The 21,205-nt window shown below is 32.8% G+C and overlaps 1 protein-coding gene and 1 long non-coding RNA gene across 2 annotated transcripts in view; one reads left to right on the top strand and one right to left on the bottom strand.

Moving 5' to 3' along the window:
• sick (sickie) overlaps positions 1-21,205 on the bottom strand; it is a 112,651-nt gene that overhangs the window by 19,683 nt on the left and 71,763 nt on the right. The window contains exons 9-16 of the mRNA XM_089083311.1: positions 21,077-21,203; positions 13,721-14,077; positions 13,209-13,436; positions 12,643-13,060; positions 12,040-12,181; positions 11,557-11,583; positions 9,616-9,854; positions 9,135-9,286 (exon numbers count right to left, since the gene is read on the bottom strand). Of these exons, the coding sequence (XP_088939437.1) occupies positions 9,135-9,286; positions 9,616-9,854; positions 11,557-11,583; positions 12,040-12,181; positions 12,643-13,060; positions 13,209-13,436; positions 13,721-14,077; positions 21,077-21,203 (1,690 nt within the window). The remainder of the gene's footprint in view (positions 1-9,134; positions 9,287-9,615; positions 9,855-11,556; positions 11,584-12,039; positions 12,182-12,642; positions 13,061-13,208; positions 13,437-13,720; positions 14,078-21,076; positions 21,204-21,205) is intronic.
• LOC105432685 (uncharacterized) lies at positions 6,283-7,087 on the top strand. Its single transcript, XR_016140793.1, has 2 exons — positions 6,283-6,391; positions 6,492-7,087. It is a non-coding gene; the product is annotated as an uncharacterized LOC105432685 (long non-coding RNA).

Below are 21,205 nucleotides of genomic sequence, written 5' to 3'. Positions count from 1 at the left end.
CGTGACGTAATCGCATCGTCATCGTCACGACGATTAATACCACTTATTCCTCAAGGAAGCTACCAATCGATCGATGATTTAACTCGAAGAGATCGCGCAACGTCAGTCTCTTTTTTTTTCTTCTGAAATCAGTTTCCTAGACAAGGCCGACTGCGATTAAAAAGACTGATTTCAATAGAATGGAATGCAAAATCAGTTTACGTCACTAACGAAATAACCCTGCACCGCGGCAATATTTACTCCATCTGCATACAGATGCAGAATCGTGTTTTATGCACATCACGTAGACTTAACATTATCTAGAACAGTCTTGCTTCTCTACTTGCTTCTACGCGTTCTCTACGCTTCTTTCACGTTTTTTTTTCGTCGCGTAAAACCTTGATGCGATTTTATCGCGCAACTCTTAAAAGACAATGCGCAAATCTAACACTCTTTGAAAGCAAACACCATACAGAAATACGAAATCTGCAAAGATCTTTGATAATTATAAATATATACTTTTAATAAAAGAATAATGTATTCAAAATTATAAATTCGATTATATTAAAATATATATTCTTCGTAAAGATTGTGTAAAATCTCTTTCTCTCATATGCTTGGTAACACAATTCTACCTAAAATTCATGACGAAAAGATTGGAAACATAGTTAAAATAGAAATAAAGATGAAGATGCGATGGCAACAATAACAATAAGCGCGACGATAATGATTCATCACAATATTCGTGCATTTAATTCAGTACATATATATATGTACGTGCGCATAGACGGCCAAAGGCCCCAAAGGCATAGACGTGGAGACCAAGAGACCCCGGGACTTGATTGGAGCCAACTGCTCAGCCAATCCCGCTGTCCCGCTTATTAAAAGTCGCGCTGTTGTTTCGCCTTTTGTCTCTTCTCTTAATGTTTGGCATTAACTGGCCGCCTTGAATGCGCACGTCTGACTTTATGTACGTCTCTGCCTTTCGTCTTCCCCTCAGAGAGTCAGCATCTTTGCCAGCTTGCATAAACTTATCCACATATACAGATATAAAATAATTTCAAATACAATATCTAAAATATAAAGTTATAACTTAAGTAATTATTCATTTATTGCAACGGAGACAATAATTGTATAAATTAAATAAGTTATAAATTTCTCATGTCATGTTCTTTATATTAAATTATTTTCTGCTCCAAAACAAAAACATTATATAGACCGAGCCAAATCTAAAAATTTTTAACATATGAAATCTTAGAATTTGTACACACATGTACAAGTATTATATTCAGAAAAAAGAAAAGATATAATAATCCAAAATAAATTAGAGCAAACTGTTCGAAGCTGTTCAAACAATAAGTAATTTACCAACGAAAATTCAAGGATCATTCACAATATCTTTAGTTTTGATTATCTCAAATTAAGAACATCTTTAGCATTTTTCTTATCATAGTAGAATTTATTTCTACTAATGAAACAGTCGTGAAAACGTGAGAGTTCTCCTCTTGAATTTTGCATAATTGGATAGCTGTTTGGCTATAAAAGAACAGGACCAAATCTCAAGGAATCTCAGAACTAATCCGATACTGATTTCAAGTTGAAAGATTTCAGGATGAAAGAAATGACTCGAGGAAGAGAGTCAAAGAGATCCAAACCATCTTGCTTCGCGAAAGAAAAACGTCGACAAAAGGTAAGCTCATGTATGTACTCGTCACGAGAGAGACTGCAGGATCCGGGCCAGACCCTTGGGCTCAAAGGCGTAGGTCAATAATCTCTTAAAGTTCGATAAGCTTCTTTTTCAAAATTCAACATTATTTGTATAAGAGTAAAAGAAAATTTTATAAAATAAATTTAAAATAGACAATACTATTAAGTAAAAATTATATTATTATTAAGAAAATTTATATTTATTCAAAATTTTATCTTATAATTTAACTTCAGAATCATCTCCATTATTTGAGACAATTTTTCTTTTATCCATTTGTTTTTCGATTTTCAAATAAATATGTCTCCAGTTTTTCGACCGTCAACTTCATTTCTCGTCAAAATACTCCATATTCGGACTGAAACATAAAATCCTCCCAGTTATGAGAACGGAATTCACGTAACATTTCGTCAGAGAAAAAAATCGAAGAAACTGGTTGTAAAAATTTCGTGTAACGCAGAGAGAGAGTGAATATCGGCCGGTGGATATCGTTTCGCGGGAGGATCGCGAGAATAATAATGATTGTAATTTATGGTTGACTGCGCCAATGGACCCACTGCTCGGCAAGTCCTGCGGATTAACGGAACTCCCACGCGTGCCCTCAGTATATACTGTCTTTCGTTCCAAGTTCATGAATCGCCTAAGACGTGTATGCCCCTGGGTGCCCTTCCTAGTGGTTCCCGATGTCGATAGTACAATGATAAGGATGTTTGTAATGCGATTGTTCGACATCTAAATCTCTGCAGAAACGCAAAAATTTTTACATTTGATATAGAATTTATTAAATTTATATATTTCTGTAATTTCTCTCATATATCTCTAGGTTAAAAATCTTATACGTTAACGTAAATTTTTTTTTATTTAATTACAAATTATTTATTTAATATTAAATTTCAGTATGTAATATATATTATATTATATAAAAAATTAATATTCATCTTTGTGATTATTGATACTATTCAATTCTAACACGAGATTCGAAATTAATAATTCAATATTCAATTTAATTTAAATTATATATATATATATATATATATATATATATATATATATTGATAATAAATAAGTATTGATTACTACTTATGATTAGTATGTTGCTCCATAATGTATACAGTTTGGGAGCGTTGGGTTAAAGATTACAAATTAATTAATGGAAATATATGCATCGCGTGATCGGCCAAACAAAAGTGGGAAAAAGAAGAGAAAAGGCGTCCAATGCGCATTAAAATTACTAATTAGATGATAACGGATACGTGCTTGAGTTACATATTATATTCGAATTTTAAGACATGAGGGAATTCTATTAAATATACGTACGTAAATACAATATTATTCTCTCATTTAATAACATATTTTCGGGATTGACCTCCTTTTTAAAGAAAAATTTCTATAAAGGAAAAATTTTTTAATCAACCAACAATAAATGTTTGAGCAATTAAATTACAAAACTAAAGAATTAAAAAGTAAAATATTATTTATTTGTATGAAAGCGTTTTGTTTTTCGCTATTTGTAATTAGTTAACTGTTTTCATGAGATTTTCTTAAAAGAAAATAGACTCCATATAAAATAAGAAAGAATTTTTCAAAGTATTACTAAAGTATAATGAAATTTATTAAATTTAATCTTCATATAATATTGAAAAAACTGAGTAGAAATATCACGGACGAAAGCAACTCTTCTGGATGATTTATTTTTGCATTTATATAATGAAACATTCGAATTAAGATCTGCCATCGGATCAGATACAGAGAATAACAATACGAGTGTGTCTCGAAAGAGCGCTAAATTATGCGATGTAATGGAGCAAGCAAGTGGAGAGATTCTCATATTACGTGTTTTAATTACAAGTATGTGCCGCGTTGGCCGCTAGGATATCGTAAGAAAAACACCATCGTGTGCTAGAATCACTAATGGAGTATACACATGTGCCATATGTATAATATATATATACATATGAGAGCAACGGTATCTGGGCCAGCAATGTATTCTCGTCGGCTGGCCAGCAACGACTCGAACGATCTCTGTTTTTAATTACCGAGACTCTAGAGACCGATCGCACACTATCTGACTCGAGGAACACTTCTGCGCCACATGGTCAAGGTGTTGTAACATCGAGCATTGAAGGACAGTCGGAAGTGACGTAATCGTAACACGTTTACAGAATCAAAATCACTCGTAAAAGTCGAACCCGCTTTGTGCATTATTCTAAGTCTAATAATTAACAGCGAATTATTTCGGAAAGTTATACGGAAGATATCAAAACTTTCTTTTTGCCAGTTTCTCTTTGCATTGAATTTAGTTGACGCTAGAAGCTTCCTAAAAGCAAGTGAGAATCTGTATTTAAAATACGTAATATTATACCAGCAGCTAATATATGATGGAATACGAGACAATATGACATTTACAAATAAAAAATGTTTCACGTAATATAATAAATATCAAAAATATAAAATGGTGTATTAATGGTTTCTATTAATAAAAAATCTAAAAACTGGAAGTTCACATCGATATCTTTACATAATTGTAATTATTTAAATATTATTTTTACTTCAACATAATCCGACTTTAATTTGCTTAATTTACTTTTGTTAGCGATTATAGTCTTGTATGTGTGTAAAAAGTTTATATCTATAAAATGACAAAAAAATTCATTCAATTTTGAATATTTTTCATAAAGAAATTTAAATTTTTATCAAAAAATCTATTGAGTTGATAAAAAATCACTAATCAAATTTTACGATACTATTTCAATTTTCAAAAGGTCGGATAATATAAAGGATTTTTCGCTCTGGGATCGATTGTTGCTGCCGTAAAATCATTGGGTCAGATCCAAAGGGTGAGATTATGAATCTTATAGGTATAAATCTTATTCGGACCCTACGTCTAAAAGAAACGTGGCGTACATATTGTCAGCCCTCTCGCTCCTTGCTTTCGGTACAATGTCTCGCAAGGATCAGTGACGACAATGTGAACTGAATCTTTCTTTATACTGCTATTTCTTTCTACCTTCCATTCGTTAATCGCCTTCGTAAATTCACAACAACGATTTATCGAAAAGACCAAGGGAAGCCGGGATATGTAATTCTACCTGGAAATCGTTTCTGAAAGATTGTATTTTATTGTCAATTTTCGACATAGAATTCTATGTCATAATCAATGAGTGCATGCAACATGTTTTCCCCTCAAAAGCTGATTCATTTTCATATTGTGTTTAAATGTAAATGTAATAATAGAAAAATTAGAAACAAATCAGTTTAATTATTGCGCGGACAGAATTAATGTATGTATATCTTTTTGATGATAATTATTTTCTAGTTCACTCTTGAAAGGATAATTTTGTTTAGAAGTCACAAATCTCTTGAAGCGACCTAAACCTTCTCAAATATCCTAACATATCTCAGACTCTAATGGAAGTAGGAAATCTAAGGCATTCCTTAAACAAGCATTCCTTAAAATAAATAAATTATGTGAAAGTTCTAAACGAGATCATATTACTAGTACAGGGAATGTAAACCGCCGGCAAAGATATAATTCCTAAGACTTTTTACTACAAGTAAGCTTATATTACATAGAAATTTATGATACAAATAACATGCATTCCTTTTTCTCCAATACGAGAAGTGTAAGCGGTAATATGACGTAATTGTGTATGAAGTTGTAAAACGTATGAGAAAAATGCTCGCCGATAAATCTCGCTGATGCGATCGATCGGTTCGATCGGTTACGATTTGTTTGTCGGATCTAATAAACATACACGCTATCACGTGCGGTTTATCATTAGAAATTAGGCTGCAAGATTTATGATATTGGAGCGCGTGATACGCGATCGTAAAATATGGGATCAAGTTGAATAGAGATTTAAATTTCCATGTATGAGCCAATCATCTTCTCGAGTTTCCTAAGGCGAAGGTCGTTTTCTACAAAGTTTTACTACCTGTTGCCCAGCTTCCGGAGTTGAGAGAGCGTCTACTGGTATTTCACTCTCTATACTCCTAATTGATTAATTATATTTTCGCATAACAATGAAAGTTTTAAATACTAAAAAAGTCAAAAGTTTTAATATTGCCATAAAAAAATCCTACAAACTCTTACAACTTTCAATGACGACTTATTAGTAATTTTATAATCGATTAACGACAAGAAAAAGATTTCTCATAAGCGTTAATTAAAAATCTATAGAGTCAGACGAGAACGTTAATTCCCCGAAACCTTTATACCGTAAAATGGAGGGAGTTTATTACTTTTTGCCTCGATAAAGTAAAGAGATAATCGCGATCGCCTTTTTATTACGGCGGGTTAACAGCGGCTCGCTTGTTTACGATGCGATTAGCACGGTCCAAGGCGAAAAAATCTGGATTAGCGATCGTGTAGAGAGAGGAGACTCGCAGGAAATGATTCGGGTCGTGTTTCGGATCGAGTGAGCGAGCACTTTGGATTTTCCGCTTCGTCGAGCGTTCCGCGGCGATTTATGTTCTACGAGCAATTTAACGTACAATTAGAGTGTGGAGTGTTAGTAAGGTGCACGATTGTGTGTGTGTGTGTGTGTGTGTGTGTGTGTGTGTGTGTGTGTGTGTGTGTGTGTGACTATATGTAGTACTCTCTCTGGCGCCAATATGCGAAGAACACCGAAGAAAGGGAGTATCGATACGCGATGGTTTTAGAAATTTAATTAATTGACCGATCGTTTTAATCAGTCTCTTGGTATGGTATGTACACTCAATTACTGCAATTTATTTCTTCGATGCCATTATATAAGTCTAACAAATGTAAAATTAATTTAAGAATTTTATTTCATGATATTATTAGAATCTCTGAGTATTCTCTCCAAAACAAATCGTGAGCAGCAATTTTATATATACAATATAGATTTCAATATATTCATCATTTCAATATACAATTTTTAACAAAATTATAAATTTTCAGAATACACATTGTGATATGTAGACTATCGAATATTCTTTATTTTTTGTGAATATACACTTTTAAAATTATGGGTCCTGTTTTTGAATACTGAATATGTTTCTATACTGAGATTGCACTTATCTTGTGATAACTGCACCATATACGGAGTGTCAATAACTATATACGGATGCAACGTTCATGATTTCTTCAAGGGTTGAGAATAGTGTCGTATGTATAGAGAAGAGAAGAAAAGCGAACGTGAAGAGGATGGCAAACGACGACGATGGGGTACGCGTCGGGAATGCGTAATGCAACCGACGACTGTGCAAAAATTCACGATTCCTAAGAACAACTTAGAATTCTCTCCATTTCTACCATATACGTACATCCGAAGGTGCAATGAACAAACTTCGGATGTGACCTCGACGAAGTCTCCTTACTATCCATCATTTGTATCTCAGTTGTATCAAAGTGCAATAAAGCAAAAATACTAAGTGTTATTCTCGACGGAACGTCTCCGTATCTATCTCTCTAGTTACAAGTTAACTAGTGTCCACTGTTAATTAAATTATCACTATTGTTAATTGAAAGAATTGTAAAAGAATTTTATGATAGCGATGACTAACCAATTTCTCCTTTGTTTTGAAATAAAATTAAGAGATGCATATAACTAGTCTTTCTTATTGACGAGTAGGAGTATGTCCGAAATATGAATTTTCCTGACAATCTTATATGTGGGCATTCACGGTATTGAAGACCGCAAAGAGGTTACTGTGTTGTACGGATAACGCGAGAGAAATGCGGCATACTTAGAGAATCGTGATATCCAGCGAGATAGATGCGAATTCGCCATGTCTAATTTTATGCGAAATCTCACACGTCTAGGATCCTGTACCCTGCCAGAAAAGTTGATTTATTGAGATTTTTCCACAAAATATAATCGAATTACTAAAATGTTAAAAATATATAAAATTAAATTTTTCTTAAATTCAGATTTTAATTTATCATTATTCATTTGTATAATTCTGTAAAATTTTGTTATTATGAATCTCTCTCATTTATAGAGAAAGAGATTACTATTGAATAATAACGGATCATTATCAAAATTATGAAATAGAAAAAAATAAAATTTTTTTAATATAAGAGAGCAAATTTTGCAATGGTATTATCGTCAAGAATACGTTTAGTTGCTTAAAGATTAAGCGATTTAATCTTACAAGTTTGTCGTATAAACAAGCTAGTCTTTAAATAACGTACTTGTTTACTTTCTCATGTTTTTTTATAATCAGAATTTCAACCGGAAATCAAGATAAGATCGAACTACTACTTTAATAATTCGAGTTATCTTGTCGATAGTGCATGTCAACAGATAACGTATCAGAGGGTAGTCAGTTGCATCGTATGCATCCAAAAAATATCGTCAATTCCAGACGAACGATTTTGTCATTATTATTACTTTTGTTTCTGATCCTTCCCTTCCACGAGCCAAAAGCGTTCGTTTCGATAATCCACGTGTCGATTACTCTCTTTGGACAATATCACATCACCATATCCGATCCGATCACAAACAAAACACTGGATCATCGATTCGCGAAACGAGAATGTAAATACGACGGTGAACGCTGCGCATCTCGACGCCAACTGAACGTGAGTTCAGTCAGCAAAGCGCGACCTGCTCTCGGCGGCTGGAGTTTACGGGGCCCGAGTGACGCTCTGTCCTATTGGTCGGTAAGCCAAGACCTCGTGGTCCCGTCGCCATTCGGTTACAGGTGCAGCGAGTACGCGGGACTACGAGTTCCAGCTTGTCGGCCAATAAGATGGAGCAGAGATTGCAGGTGCAGTGAGTTTATGAAACTGCTCATACTATAGCGCGCTTTTTGAATCGAAACACTCTGTTCTTGATCGAATATCGACACATCATTTAAAAAAAATTTTATGTCAGGTATTCTATACTTTTGGAAAGACTAAGAAGATTTCTGTATCCCCCCCCCCCCCCGAAAGTTAGAGTTTTTTTAATAAAACATTTAGATTTAAAAATAAAAATTTTTGTAAGAAATAAGTTAATAAAGGGTAAATGAAAAACATAATTAAAATAGTTATTATTTGATTCTCTGATTGATAAGATTGAAAAATTTCTATTTTCATATTAAATATTAAATATCTAATATAAATATGATGATATACAGAAACCAATGATCAATTTATTGGATCACCGCAACAGGTTCCATAGAGGTTCAAAGCCATTAGAGACTAATAGTAACTCGCTTGGGCTTGCTAATTGTCGATTAATTATGACTAATCATCCACGCCAATTCGCTCTGTTTCCATGCAACTAACTGCATCATATGTCCCACTCGCGACCGTGATAGATCGAGACGTGTTAATTAGTCGCTACCCGCAATTACGGCAATATATTCTGCGCGAAAACAAACAGTTGCCGCAATAAGTGACTAATTGACTTTAATATATTGATGTGAAATTCATATTTATATGAAATTCATACACATTAAAATTGTAAATTACATATGTATGAGAGCGAATACTCACGTTTGTGGAAAGCTGACTGGTTAATGAATGCACCTTCTCCTGAGCATCCAGTAGTTCGCGACGTAATTTTCTCAATTCGTGTGCCTGCTTTTCCTCGGCCGAACTGTAAAGACTGCTCGCGGTGGACACTAGAGATACCGAAGAACCATGAACTAAAATGAACACAACATTTATTTTTATTTTTATCGCACATTCCTAATATAAATTCAATATTTAATTCTAAATATCAACTTTGAAAAACTTGAAATCTTTTGACTTAAAAATTTCAAGTTTCGAATGTTATATATTGTAACATACTGAAAAATATGTGTAATAATTATAGTTTTTAACTTCATCCAATTTTATATTATATTAGAAAAGATAGAGTATAACCAATCCTAAGTTGATTTTACTTTCCTAGAAAGTTCAATTGCGAAAGTTGCGTTGAAATTAATTTCTTCAAATTCTCAGAAATGTTGCATTTTATGACGTCGGTACTCACTATCATCGTCCTTGTGTACATGTTGATACAAGTTTGGCGGTTGTCGTGAGGTGTGCGTGGGTGTCGGCGACGTTGGTTGGGACCAGTGCTGGCCAGTGCATCCTGCCGATCCCACGGGAACGCTATAATATGGCTCCACTCCAATCCCCATGCCTATCCCGACTTCCTCGCCCATTGATGACGAAGCGCCGCTTCCACGTGCCAACATTGATGGGTACATCTTTTCGCTTTTGGTAGACCTGCAAAAACACAAATACAATATGCTTTCTAGATTCAAGATATCTCTAAACGATTGCTCTATCAAATCAGAGAAGATTTCGGCCTTTCGGCCTGAGATATTTCATCGACATTGCGCCAATACACAAAGTTAAAGTATCGACGTCAAAGATATTCAGCACAAAAGCATGAAGTCTTGTTACTCGATATTATCGACGGATTGATACCGCAATTTTTGATATATAACCGTCGACATCGAAGCCTTTATTTTTGATACTATTTTTGACGGCATCGATGAAATATTGTAATCGTATTTGTAAATTACATTTTAAAGAATAGTTGTTATACAAATAATTTACAATTTTATATTCTTTTCGATGCCGTCAGTTTTATATATTGATCATTGTCTATATAATAATAAGCACAATCATTGTAAGTTTTTAATAGGATTATGTTAGAAAGAATACTATGTTTGTTTATGACATATAATACTATAATAGTTTATTCTCGTAGACATATTTTCTTCTCACTGATACTTCGCTAAAATAGCATGTTCTCATTTTTCAAATAATTATATAATCTTTCTTCTCTCTGTTAATATTCAATTTTTCTTTAATGTCTCGAATCCTTTAATATAATTTTATACAATTGATTATTAAAATACAAAATTAAAATATAATTCAGGATACAAATTCATATATAATAAATTATAGATAAATAATCGTTACAATTGGAAAGCGACGTTTATATTTCAGAAGATTTGCAATGACTTTAGAAAGAATTAAAAGTATCAATCGCGGGTTACTTGAACCAACAGATTCGAGTATCTCGAATCTCTCTTCTGAATAACCTCAATAACGAGAACACGCCTATCTACCTGCTGAGTGTGCGCGCAATTAGTTGATCCCGGAAGAAACTTCTAATTAAAAGATAAGCTTACTTCCAGTCGACAAGAAGTCAAGGATCATTTCGAGATGGTTTGTAGCAACGCGCACACTCGATCTCGTGGCAAGAGCTATCGATCCGTGCCATCATCTCAATCTGAATTCGTCATTATTTTCAATCCTTTTTATTTTTATATATTGCTCGTTTAATTGAATAAACGAAATTTCGTTCCAAGAGTTACTTAATATCTCTGTAATAATGACGAATGATTGCAATAATGAGTAAGAGTACATTGTAGATACATAGCTCTCGATTGCTCGATCCAGAATATTGATGAAGCATCACCACGCATGCATACAACTGCACAAGCAACACGATTAAACAACGAACTTTGGCAACAATAGGCAATATTGAATTCGATATATGAATAACTATCAGTACAATATGTCGGAGATGCGTAGAGCGCACTCAGTGAATTACATTTATGTAACTGCATGTGTCCTATATAAAATCTTTAGAAAATCTAGAATTTTAGGATTTAGATACTCTAGAAATAAGTATCAAAAATTTTAGAATCATAATTTTTGATTCCAGAACTAAAAAAATTTTTCTCTAGCTATTTAAAATCCAAAAATGTTGAAAATGTTGAAAACTTTGATATTAGATTCTAAAATAAAGTAATCTTCGAATCTATGGATTTAGCTTGAAAATTAAACTTTCCAGGTAAATTTCCAGGTAAACACAGGTGCCTATGAGAATAATTCTCGAGTGTGTATGTGTATGTCTTTTTTTAATACTTATGCGTAGAAAACAGGCTTGTTGAGTATGCTTTCGCACTACCTTGGGAATGTCCTGTCCCGCAGATGGCTGGAACGGTCAATCAAATTATCCTGCGTTATTTCACGATCAGATTGATTAGTCAAAAAGTAAGTGACAGAAGAAAAAGCCGAGAAAAAAAGATCTATTCATCCATAAATTAAATGCTGAAAACGTTTTGCATCTAAGCATGCGACTATACATATCGATGTTTTAATCAGGCAATCAAATCGATTCTCAAACTGCTCCTCGAATAATCGATATCAAATTTTAAAAATATAATTAGAAAGATAATTAAAAGTATCTTTCTAAATATTAATATATCTTTTGATAGACACTGGTTGAATTGCAGGTTTTACAAAAATCCTTCTATAGAATCCTTCTACAGACAAATTTTAACATCATCAAAATAAAGTATAATATCGATGATCCAAGGATCTCTTAAGCTTAAGGATACAGCCGAGGAAATGGAAACCAATAAAGTATGATACGCTGGGAATTTCTCACCTGATGGAATTGCTCCTATTCAGTCTGGGTGGCGCTGGAGATCCTGTGGAGTCCCTTTGGTGCATTAAAAGACGGGCATGCGTCAGACTCGCGCGATGTGAGCCCAATGATTCCACGCTATCCGCCTCGCATAAACCCATCCCTGAAACAAATTATCATAATTTCAAAATAATAAAATATATGTAACAGATGAATTGCGAAATAAAAATAAAATTTGTGAAATAAAAAGCTTGTTAAAATAAACTATCGTAAAATAAACATGAAAAAAGTATGGTATAAATATAGTAAAATATAAAACAGATGATAACAGATCCTCTCAGAACGCATTTAAATCAGAATATATAAAGACTATTCGTTAAATATTGTATAAACGACGTAATATAATTAAATGGCAACGTAATATAATTAAATGGTATATCTTTCTCGTGTGTTAAAAAACTTTTGGATTTGAAAAATTTGTGTAAATTATTTAATAATTTTTTGAATATTTAAAAATAAATTTTTTTATGAGATTATTTCATCGTCTAGATTTCATCAAGAAAGAGATATATGCATTCTTTAATTAAAAATATTAAAAAAACTATAACAATTTAATAAAATTACCTTGCGATCGTCCACTAGGCGTATAAGTGTTGCTATGCCTCATCCACGAAGTGGTATAGGGACTGGTGGGTGTGCCATAGTAACCCTGAAGATCAGGTGCGGCATAATTACTACACGTGTCACTGAGACTGCCATCAGATGGTTTCAATACTCGGGGCGAAAATGATGCGCTCGCTGGTCCAACGCCACTTCCTCTCTCGCGATGATGGGCAGATGCGAAAAGAGCGGTGAATTCTGGACTACCGGGTTTTGGCAAACTCTGTGAGCCTAGCATGAGGCGATCTCGAACTGATTGCGAAAGTTGACTGGCACTAGGACCGGTGAGGCTATAGCTTTTGTAGTGATGACCCTGATTTGATGCTGAAGAGTTCGCTTGCAATTCCGTGGTACACGTTTGCGTACCGCCGGATACTTTGACCTGCATTCAAAAATAAAAAATTCGAATTTATTCAATCCTCTGTTTAGCAGACTGAAATTGAGAAAATCTTCTTAACATTCTAATTAATTTCTTGAATTCAAAGAACTTTAAATTTTTTAATTTATTATGTTCATAATTTTTATACTACCTTGGTCCTCGGCACGGCGCTAACTTGAGCTGTCCTTGTGGCATCCTTGCTGCCATTTTGGATGCCATTCGGACTCGAACTAGTGCCTGCACTATGTCTCTTAACGTAGCCGAAGCTTTGTGGTACCCCGCGAACCTTGCTACTGCTGCTAGTTGATGTGCCCGACGAAACTTTCTGTGGTTTCTCGCCATTTGCATATTCGGCCATGGTCTGTTTCCGATGTTTATCCTATGTTTCAGTTAAATTATACAAATATTATTATTATTATTAATATCGTTAAAAGTATATCACTTAATAATAGTTAATATTGTAATAAATATATAAATGTTAGTCTTAAAATAAGAGCTGTTTTTAGTTTTTTTAAGGCCTCATCTAAAGTCTCGATCTCAAGTTGATTTTAACTTGTATTCATAACATTATAAAACATATAAAAACTATCGATTAATCTACGATAAGATAAACTGAAAAAAAGTCAAGAATCAAAGATTTGAATGCTTCTTAAAATACCTCACCTGTGATCTTCTGGAGGGACTAGGGCTGGGGGGCGCGCTCTCCTTGTCTCTCTCTCTTGCGGCGCCCGCTTCGATGTACTTCTTCCATTGTTGGCTGTTGGAGCTGCTGCTGCTACCAGAGCCGTTCGGGCCCTGTTGCTGCTGCTGCTGTTGTTGTTGCTGCTGGTGCTTGAAGGCCGAACTCTCAGTTTGCTGAGAGCTGTCGGACTTTTTCACATGCGGATGGTGACTGCCGGGGTGTCCACGCGAACCCACCACACGGTACACCAAGTTATGACTGTTACCCTGCTGCGCCCCTTGGGGGGTGGCCGATCCTCCGCCACCCCCCACAATTACACCACCTCCGCCCGGCACTCTCTGTTTATTATAGAAATATTGATCCAAATTAATTACACATATTACATACATACACACAAATATATATATATATATATATATATATATATATATATATATTCAAAATGATATTTTACAGATTGTGACTACTTGAATATAACATTATTTTTGATTTACAATTAAACATTAAAAATATTAAATATCTATCAAGTATTTAAAAACTGATCATTATCAATAGATATTAAAATTAGAATTAAGAATTCTCAGAGATCAATTCTCGAACTTGACAAAAGTCAAAATCCTTATGACATGATTCAGAGCATGGGCGCCATGACGTGATACTTCGATGATTTCCGTCGCCATTTTCATCTTCTATGTTACTTTTTCGATTCTCGCTTTTATCAGTGCCATATTATAAATATGAAAAAGATATAAATGCTTAATACAGCTGCATTTTTATGAAGAACTTAAATAAAATATGTAAATTATTAGAAAATAAGAATTCTCCAATATTATTATAATAGAGCCTTGTAAAGCTTTTTAAAAGTATAATTAATTTTCTGAAAGAAATATAAAAAAATATATAAATAAAAAAAATTTTTGAACACACACACACACACACACACACACACACACACACACCGAAATGTTCATTAAGACGAAACGAGGGTGTGTATCCTTCCCCCCATCTCTCTCCACGTGGAATCGCGGATGACTCACAGGGGTGGAAGCAGAAAGGCTCTTTGGGCTTTTAAGGCGAGGATCGTAAACGTACGCATGGTGGAAAGGCCATAAACGCGGGACAAAGGATCCGCGGGTCAAATGTGTTTTTTTTTTTCAATCAGTCTTTGCAAAGAAGTATGCACATCGGTTTATTCATCTTCTACTTAAAGTCGCCTTCTTTCATTTAAATCTTTTCTACTTTCTATCTCATTTACATGTCATCTTATCCATTGTAATTCTATTTTTTTTTGCGTTTACTAATTCCGCTTTTCAAATTTTCACTACTCTTCTATCGTATCTAATTTTTTAGCCTAATTTTTTCTAATTTCTTTCATATCAAAAGGTGCTACGTCACATGCCAACACAATCAATCTTGTCAGGCAGGAAACAGCAAACATTCGCGCGCCTTTGAGGTACGCGAACCGAGCACGAGAGTCTAAATAAACCGGGGCGCGCCTCTTCCGAGTAGATGGTTTTCCGAAACTCTTTCGCGGTACGGTCTGAGGTTTATTTTTCAAAATCGTCGACTTGAAAACATCTCATTTTTTACGATTGTAAAACGTGCACGGTACGGCAAGGCGATGACGTTTCGAGTGGATAACTGAAATAAAATTGATTCGTCGTCTCGAGAATATCTGAACAAATGAGTTCTCTACTAAAATTAGATTATCTATTTTTATTCTCAAGATGAAAAATAGCAAATAACAATGCTCTCCAAATTTATACTCAATATTCTAATTATTAATATGATATATAAAGGCGATATAAGCGATTGGTAATCAAGAGCTTTCCGAAATTTTTTTGAAAATGTGTTAATTATTTCGTCCCTTATTTAATATTTCAAGTAATTTTTAAATTAAAGGAATTACTCACCATTTTTTCATAAAGATGCGTAAATTCTGTTTATGTTTCACACAAGACGAATACTTTTTCTTCCAGTAATTTTATCATTCATCATTTCGCTCACTATTATTTTCTTTCCCTTTTCTCTCTCTCTCTCTCCTAATAATTCTTAATACGTAAACATTTTTATGAAAACTAAAATATTTTGATACTAAATTTCGCATAAAACTATTATTTCTTTTATACTTTTTCTACACTAATTCAAATTATAAATTAATTCAAAATAAAATATTACTTTTAAAATAATATTCAGCAAGAATCTTATTTTAAATCATCTCATATACGTTTTAATTGTTGTTACATTAAATAGAAATTAATCATTGGCATTCCTCGCTCGATTAACACACAATAGCTAATCGATCGATACTATTTCGAGGATATTTAAACCGCAGTCTCAAATTAGCACGTTGAAACCAATCGTGTATAGTAATTAATAAGCCTAGTGCAAGCCTATTAAATTCTTCTCAAGAAGAAATTAGGAATGTTTTTTTTATAAAGGGGGTAACTCTTTTGTAATATTTCAAATTTTTGTAAAATTCTCATAAATGTTAAGCACATTTTGTACGATAATTCATATACTTAAAATATATTTTATGTCGACAACATATTTTTTTCAAATGCGTCTTTTCAAACATTAACAATTTAGATTAGAGTTTTTGTCATGTTTATTATCATCTCGTGTCTATTCATATTACATTGATATCAATCCTCTTTGTACTTGGCAGTCTTTCTTTTTCATTTTGAATAATTTAAGAGATAGTTTCTTACGTCCCACACATCGTCATTTTTATTTTTACGAAAATGTACTCGGTATTACTCCACCACCAATTAAGACAATTTACGTTCACCACAATTTTCACTCCAGAAAATACAAAGGGTAGCACTTTATCACCCCAGCGCCTTTGGATTACGGTTTCGAACGTAACGTACGAGGCATCCGAACGTTAACCGCCAACTACGAGAGGGTCGACGATCCATAGCTCACTGGCCCTCTCGCCCCCACTTCTTTGGCGCACCGTGTAATTACTAACGGGAGGTACTCGCCCTCCCGAATACTATTGGCGCACCCGCTATAGAGTGCGACAGAGTAACGGTTCGATCCAAATCCCGATAAGAGTTTAGAAATCATTTTTACAATGTCAACATTTTTACATTCGAAATCAAATCATATTTTCTTAAGTTTAGAATGTTTTATGGTTTTACAAATATACATATACATATTAATTTATACTTATGTAATTAAAACGAAATATTCTTCCAAAATTATTCATATCACTGTTAGAAATAAATTTAAAACAACTAATTTTTTAGCAAAATTATCGTGTTAGAATTAAGAATATGAATTTTTGTATATTTTGTTACATTATATATATATATATATATATATATATATATATATATATATTAAAATTTTGCAGACCACATTTTTATAAATCATTTATTTTAAAAGAAACAAAATTATCTTCTTTTCTTTAGAAATAAAATACCATTACTAATTAGAATATTAAATCGTCATTGATAAGAATTGAAGGGATTTTATTTCAAAAGACATGATGCTATATAAGCGTACTCATTCTAAATCATCCCGTTTAATCGACTTGATTTACACCTAAAGGGATACAAAAGAGAAGCACTATCCTGGTCAGCGATAAGAAAACCACGCGAGCCGGATTCCCTACGCTCCCATTCTCTTATCTCAAAGTGGTTCGGAAAGGGTTGTTACATTGGGTATCGATAACTCTCGTTCGAAATGAGTCTTATACGACATTGAACAAGTCGATAATCCAAGGCGGATAGTTCGGCGGATTAGAGAGAGAATTGTCCAGAAGCAACGCAAGGAAAAATCTCTTTTTTTGTAATCTTTTTATTATTATTTTATTTGTGCTAAAGATTGAAAAAGAAATCATATTAAAAAAAATATTGTCAATGTTATTATACAAATGTAAAACACATGTGCGCGAATGATATTTGTGCATATACATGAAAATTATGTAAAAAATTTTGTTTAAGTGGCGATGGAAATTAGACACAATTGATAAATGATGTAATGCATATAAAAAAAAATATAAATAATTTAATAAAATAAATTATAAGAATATAATGAAGAATTTGTATCTATAAAATCTTTCAATTTTAATATAGATATAAATTGAAATTGATGTAATATGCAATTAAGCAGATGTTTAAAATTTTCGATATAAAGCCAGATTAAATACGTTATTTCACATAAATTCGTATTGCAAGCACAAAGCTATATATATATATTTAATTAACGATCATTGTCAAGCTCGGCGTTCATCGAGGCCACAATTCAGTCGCAGTAAGTGGCCCATCGAATAAAATTAAGGGGAAAGGGAACAAGGCAGCAGATATTATTTCATTATAATAATCACTATTAAAAGGGACGTTTATATTGGATAGACTTCAAAGCTATTAAAATGGCTGATTTGCCGACCGCATATAATGCACGGATCCATGGATAATTAAGAGACCGACTTTTTTAATGGAAGAAAAAAATTATTGTGTATTTTGATGAAAAGAACGTTCATCCAGCATCTTTATAAAAATTCAATCAACGAAAATTAATGTTCAAAAGTATGTAAAGAAAATTTTTTTTAAAAAGATAAGCTCGCGGGATTTTTTGCTTAACATAAAAACCATTGGCAAATTTTTGCATGAATTATTTATTTATCTTTAAACATGATTTAAAACATGACTAAAGGCATGATTAAATGTAATTTTCATTCGAAATCGTTAAGGAGTAATTGTGATCGACCAAATCTTTAATTAAGTTCATTAGAATGCCATAGTATTTTTGTAATATAATTGCTTCGGTTTTTCATTTTCCATGAAAAGCAGAGGTGAAAAGAAACAAAGACGCAGGACGGAAAACAGGAGCATTTATTATTTCGCCCGGCAAATATCGATTCTATTCAACGACGACCTGCCGTGACCTGGCTGCGTAACTGCTTGCGACGTGCATAACTAATTTCTCCTTCTTTCGCACGTTTCTTTTCTCTTTTAAACATTTTCCTATTTAATTTTTCATTTAAATCTAAAAACGTAACTAATATTTCATCTTCAAAAAGTTTTGCTACACAAATAATTTAAACTAAACTAATAAAATTAAAAGTGTACATATATATATATATATATATTCACATAATTATTTCTATTTCAATGATCAAAATAATTATATTCCAGTTACAAATATTTTAATAATCATTTTACTTTTTAAATTACAACATTCTCTTTAAATAAATTATAAGCTTAATTTCACTTTGATAAATAACGGCAAATAAAAATATTGACAATAGTAAAATTCCAGTTACCTTTTATTTTGTTTCATCATCTACTTTTATCTTATTTTGTCTGAAAGTCTATTTTAATAAGAATTCTGTGAAAGAATAAAACGAAAGAATTATCGATCAATTGAAAGATTTATATATCGCTTATATATTGGAACAAAACAGAAAATAGAAAAGAGAGAAAAATACAAATAGGATAATAGGCAAGTATCGACGTAAAAAAGCTGACGAAGACTATTGTCATAGAGATTGGAAAAAGCAGTAATACTCCTAAAAGATGTGAATCTAACAGGAGATTGTTTTCCGTATTTATTAGGAACGAAACATCTTGAAAAAATATTTTAAAAAGGTGGATAAATAGCGAAAGAAGATCGAATGCAACGCATTTAATGCATTATTACGTTCCAAATTCAAATTCCTCTTTAACTCTCTGTTTAACTCTCTGATTTAGACGTATAAAGATATATTGAATTTTATACTAGATTTTCATACATGATTTCGTTTTAGAAAGAACTCAAAACGATTTTTATAATATTAATTTTACACGAAAACCTATATAGTTATATTTTCACAACTATTTTGAAATTTTTAATTCGTTTACATTCGTATATTTTTCTTATTATTAATTCTATTAGATTGTTGATTATTAAAATTAAATTATATTTGTCGTTTATATTTATTGTTCTAAATTTATATATATATATATATATATATATATATATATATATATATAAATAAATTCAATTGAACAAAAATGGAAAAGACATCTAAGACATCTCAAGATCCGAGCGTCTATTATCTCACTATTTTAAATTATTTTTATTAAGAGAGAAAAAAATAATTGTGCACAATAATAATAGAGCGGAAAAATGTAGAAGCTTAAAAATAGCGATTTGCAGTGACCCGCGAATAAAAAAGTCCTTCCTTCGATAGTGGGACATCCAGTAAACGACAGCTGCACGATGCAACAGCTGACGCGCACACATGCGCCACCCTTTGTAACTCGATTGTGTCTGTGTAAGCTTGCGAGATCACGCTTGTGCACACATCATCGCTTCTTGTCCTTCTATATTCATCTGAGCGTTAATTGAAAAGAAATTTGATATTGATCAATAATACTATTACAAAAAATTAAACTCTGTTTCAAATAAGCATACAAAGAGATTAATGATAGACATTTTTAACGTAGTTTTAAATAAAAATCTTCTGCCACAAAAGTTCTATGTTTAATTAAAATTTAAAATATCCCTCGAGAAATCTGAAATTTAAGTTAGATTAGATTTATATTTGTGTTTTTGTGTTATAAGAAAAGCTTCATTGGAATAGCAAACTTTTGATCAATGCTAAATGTGTTAAATAATTCTAGATGAAATGATCTCATGTGAATGTCATTATACAAATGGTTTGTTTCGAACCACAAACATATGCAAACATGTTGACCACTTGTCAATTATCGTTTCAATGATCCTAATAATTATCGAGAATATATACCTGGTGACTGTCAGCATCGGTCTCTTCGGTTACCTGACATGTTACTACTGAATCAACGACTGTTGAATTATGTTCTTAATACTATAAATATCCCATAACATTTTCAAAAACATTTTTATAATATCCATATAAATTAACAAAATTTTATAAAAAAAAATAAATAAAAAATATTATTCTTAATTTGTTTGTGTTCTTTTTAGAAATAAATACTCCTCGACAAGTAAAATAATTCATTAAAAGATAAAAAGCAAAAAATAAAATAAAATTAAAATATAATATCGAAATGAAAAGAAATGTTCCTATTTCCTATTTCTAAAGTAATTGGAAGATTTCCAGGATTCATTTTAACGATTCTGAAGGTTTAGCTGGCAAAGGATATTAATAAGCAAACCGACGGTAATTAATCGGAACATGACTCGGATAATTGGGAAATAAGAATTAATAGAGGCTATTTCCGAACGCCTGTCGCGCTTCTCTCTCTCTTACTCTCTCTCTCTCTCTCTCTCTCTCTCTCTCTCTCTCTCTCTCTCTCTCTCTCTCTCTTTCTCACGCTGAAACCGCGCGCTATCGATTCCGAATTCGCGAGTTCGCTGACCTTGTGATGAGAGGGATGTCCTGTGTGATTGGCGGAGGTGTGATTTCCGGCGGGAATGGAAGCCAGCTCCTCGATCGTGAGCTCCGCCAAGGCGTCGTTCCCGCCGCTGCAGCCGCCTAGAAGACCGCC

This window comes from Pogonomyrmex barbatus, unplaced genomic scaffold, assembly GCF_055798465.1.
Source record: "Pogonomyrmex barbatus isolate J1 unplaced genomic scaffold, ASM5579846v1 scaffold7, whole genome shotgun sequence".
Classification (NCBI taxonomy): domain Eukaryota; kingdom Metazoa; phylum Arthropoda; class Insecta; order Hymenoptera; family Formicidae; genus Pogonomyrmex; species Pogonomyrmex barbatus.
This window is presented reverse-complemented; position numbering and strand designations above follow the sequence as displayed.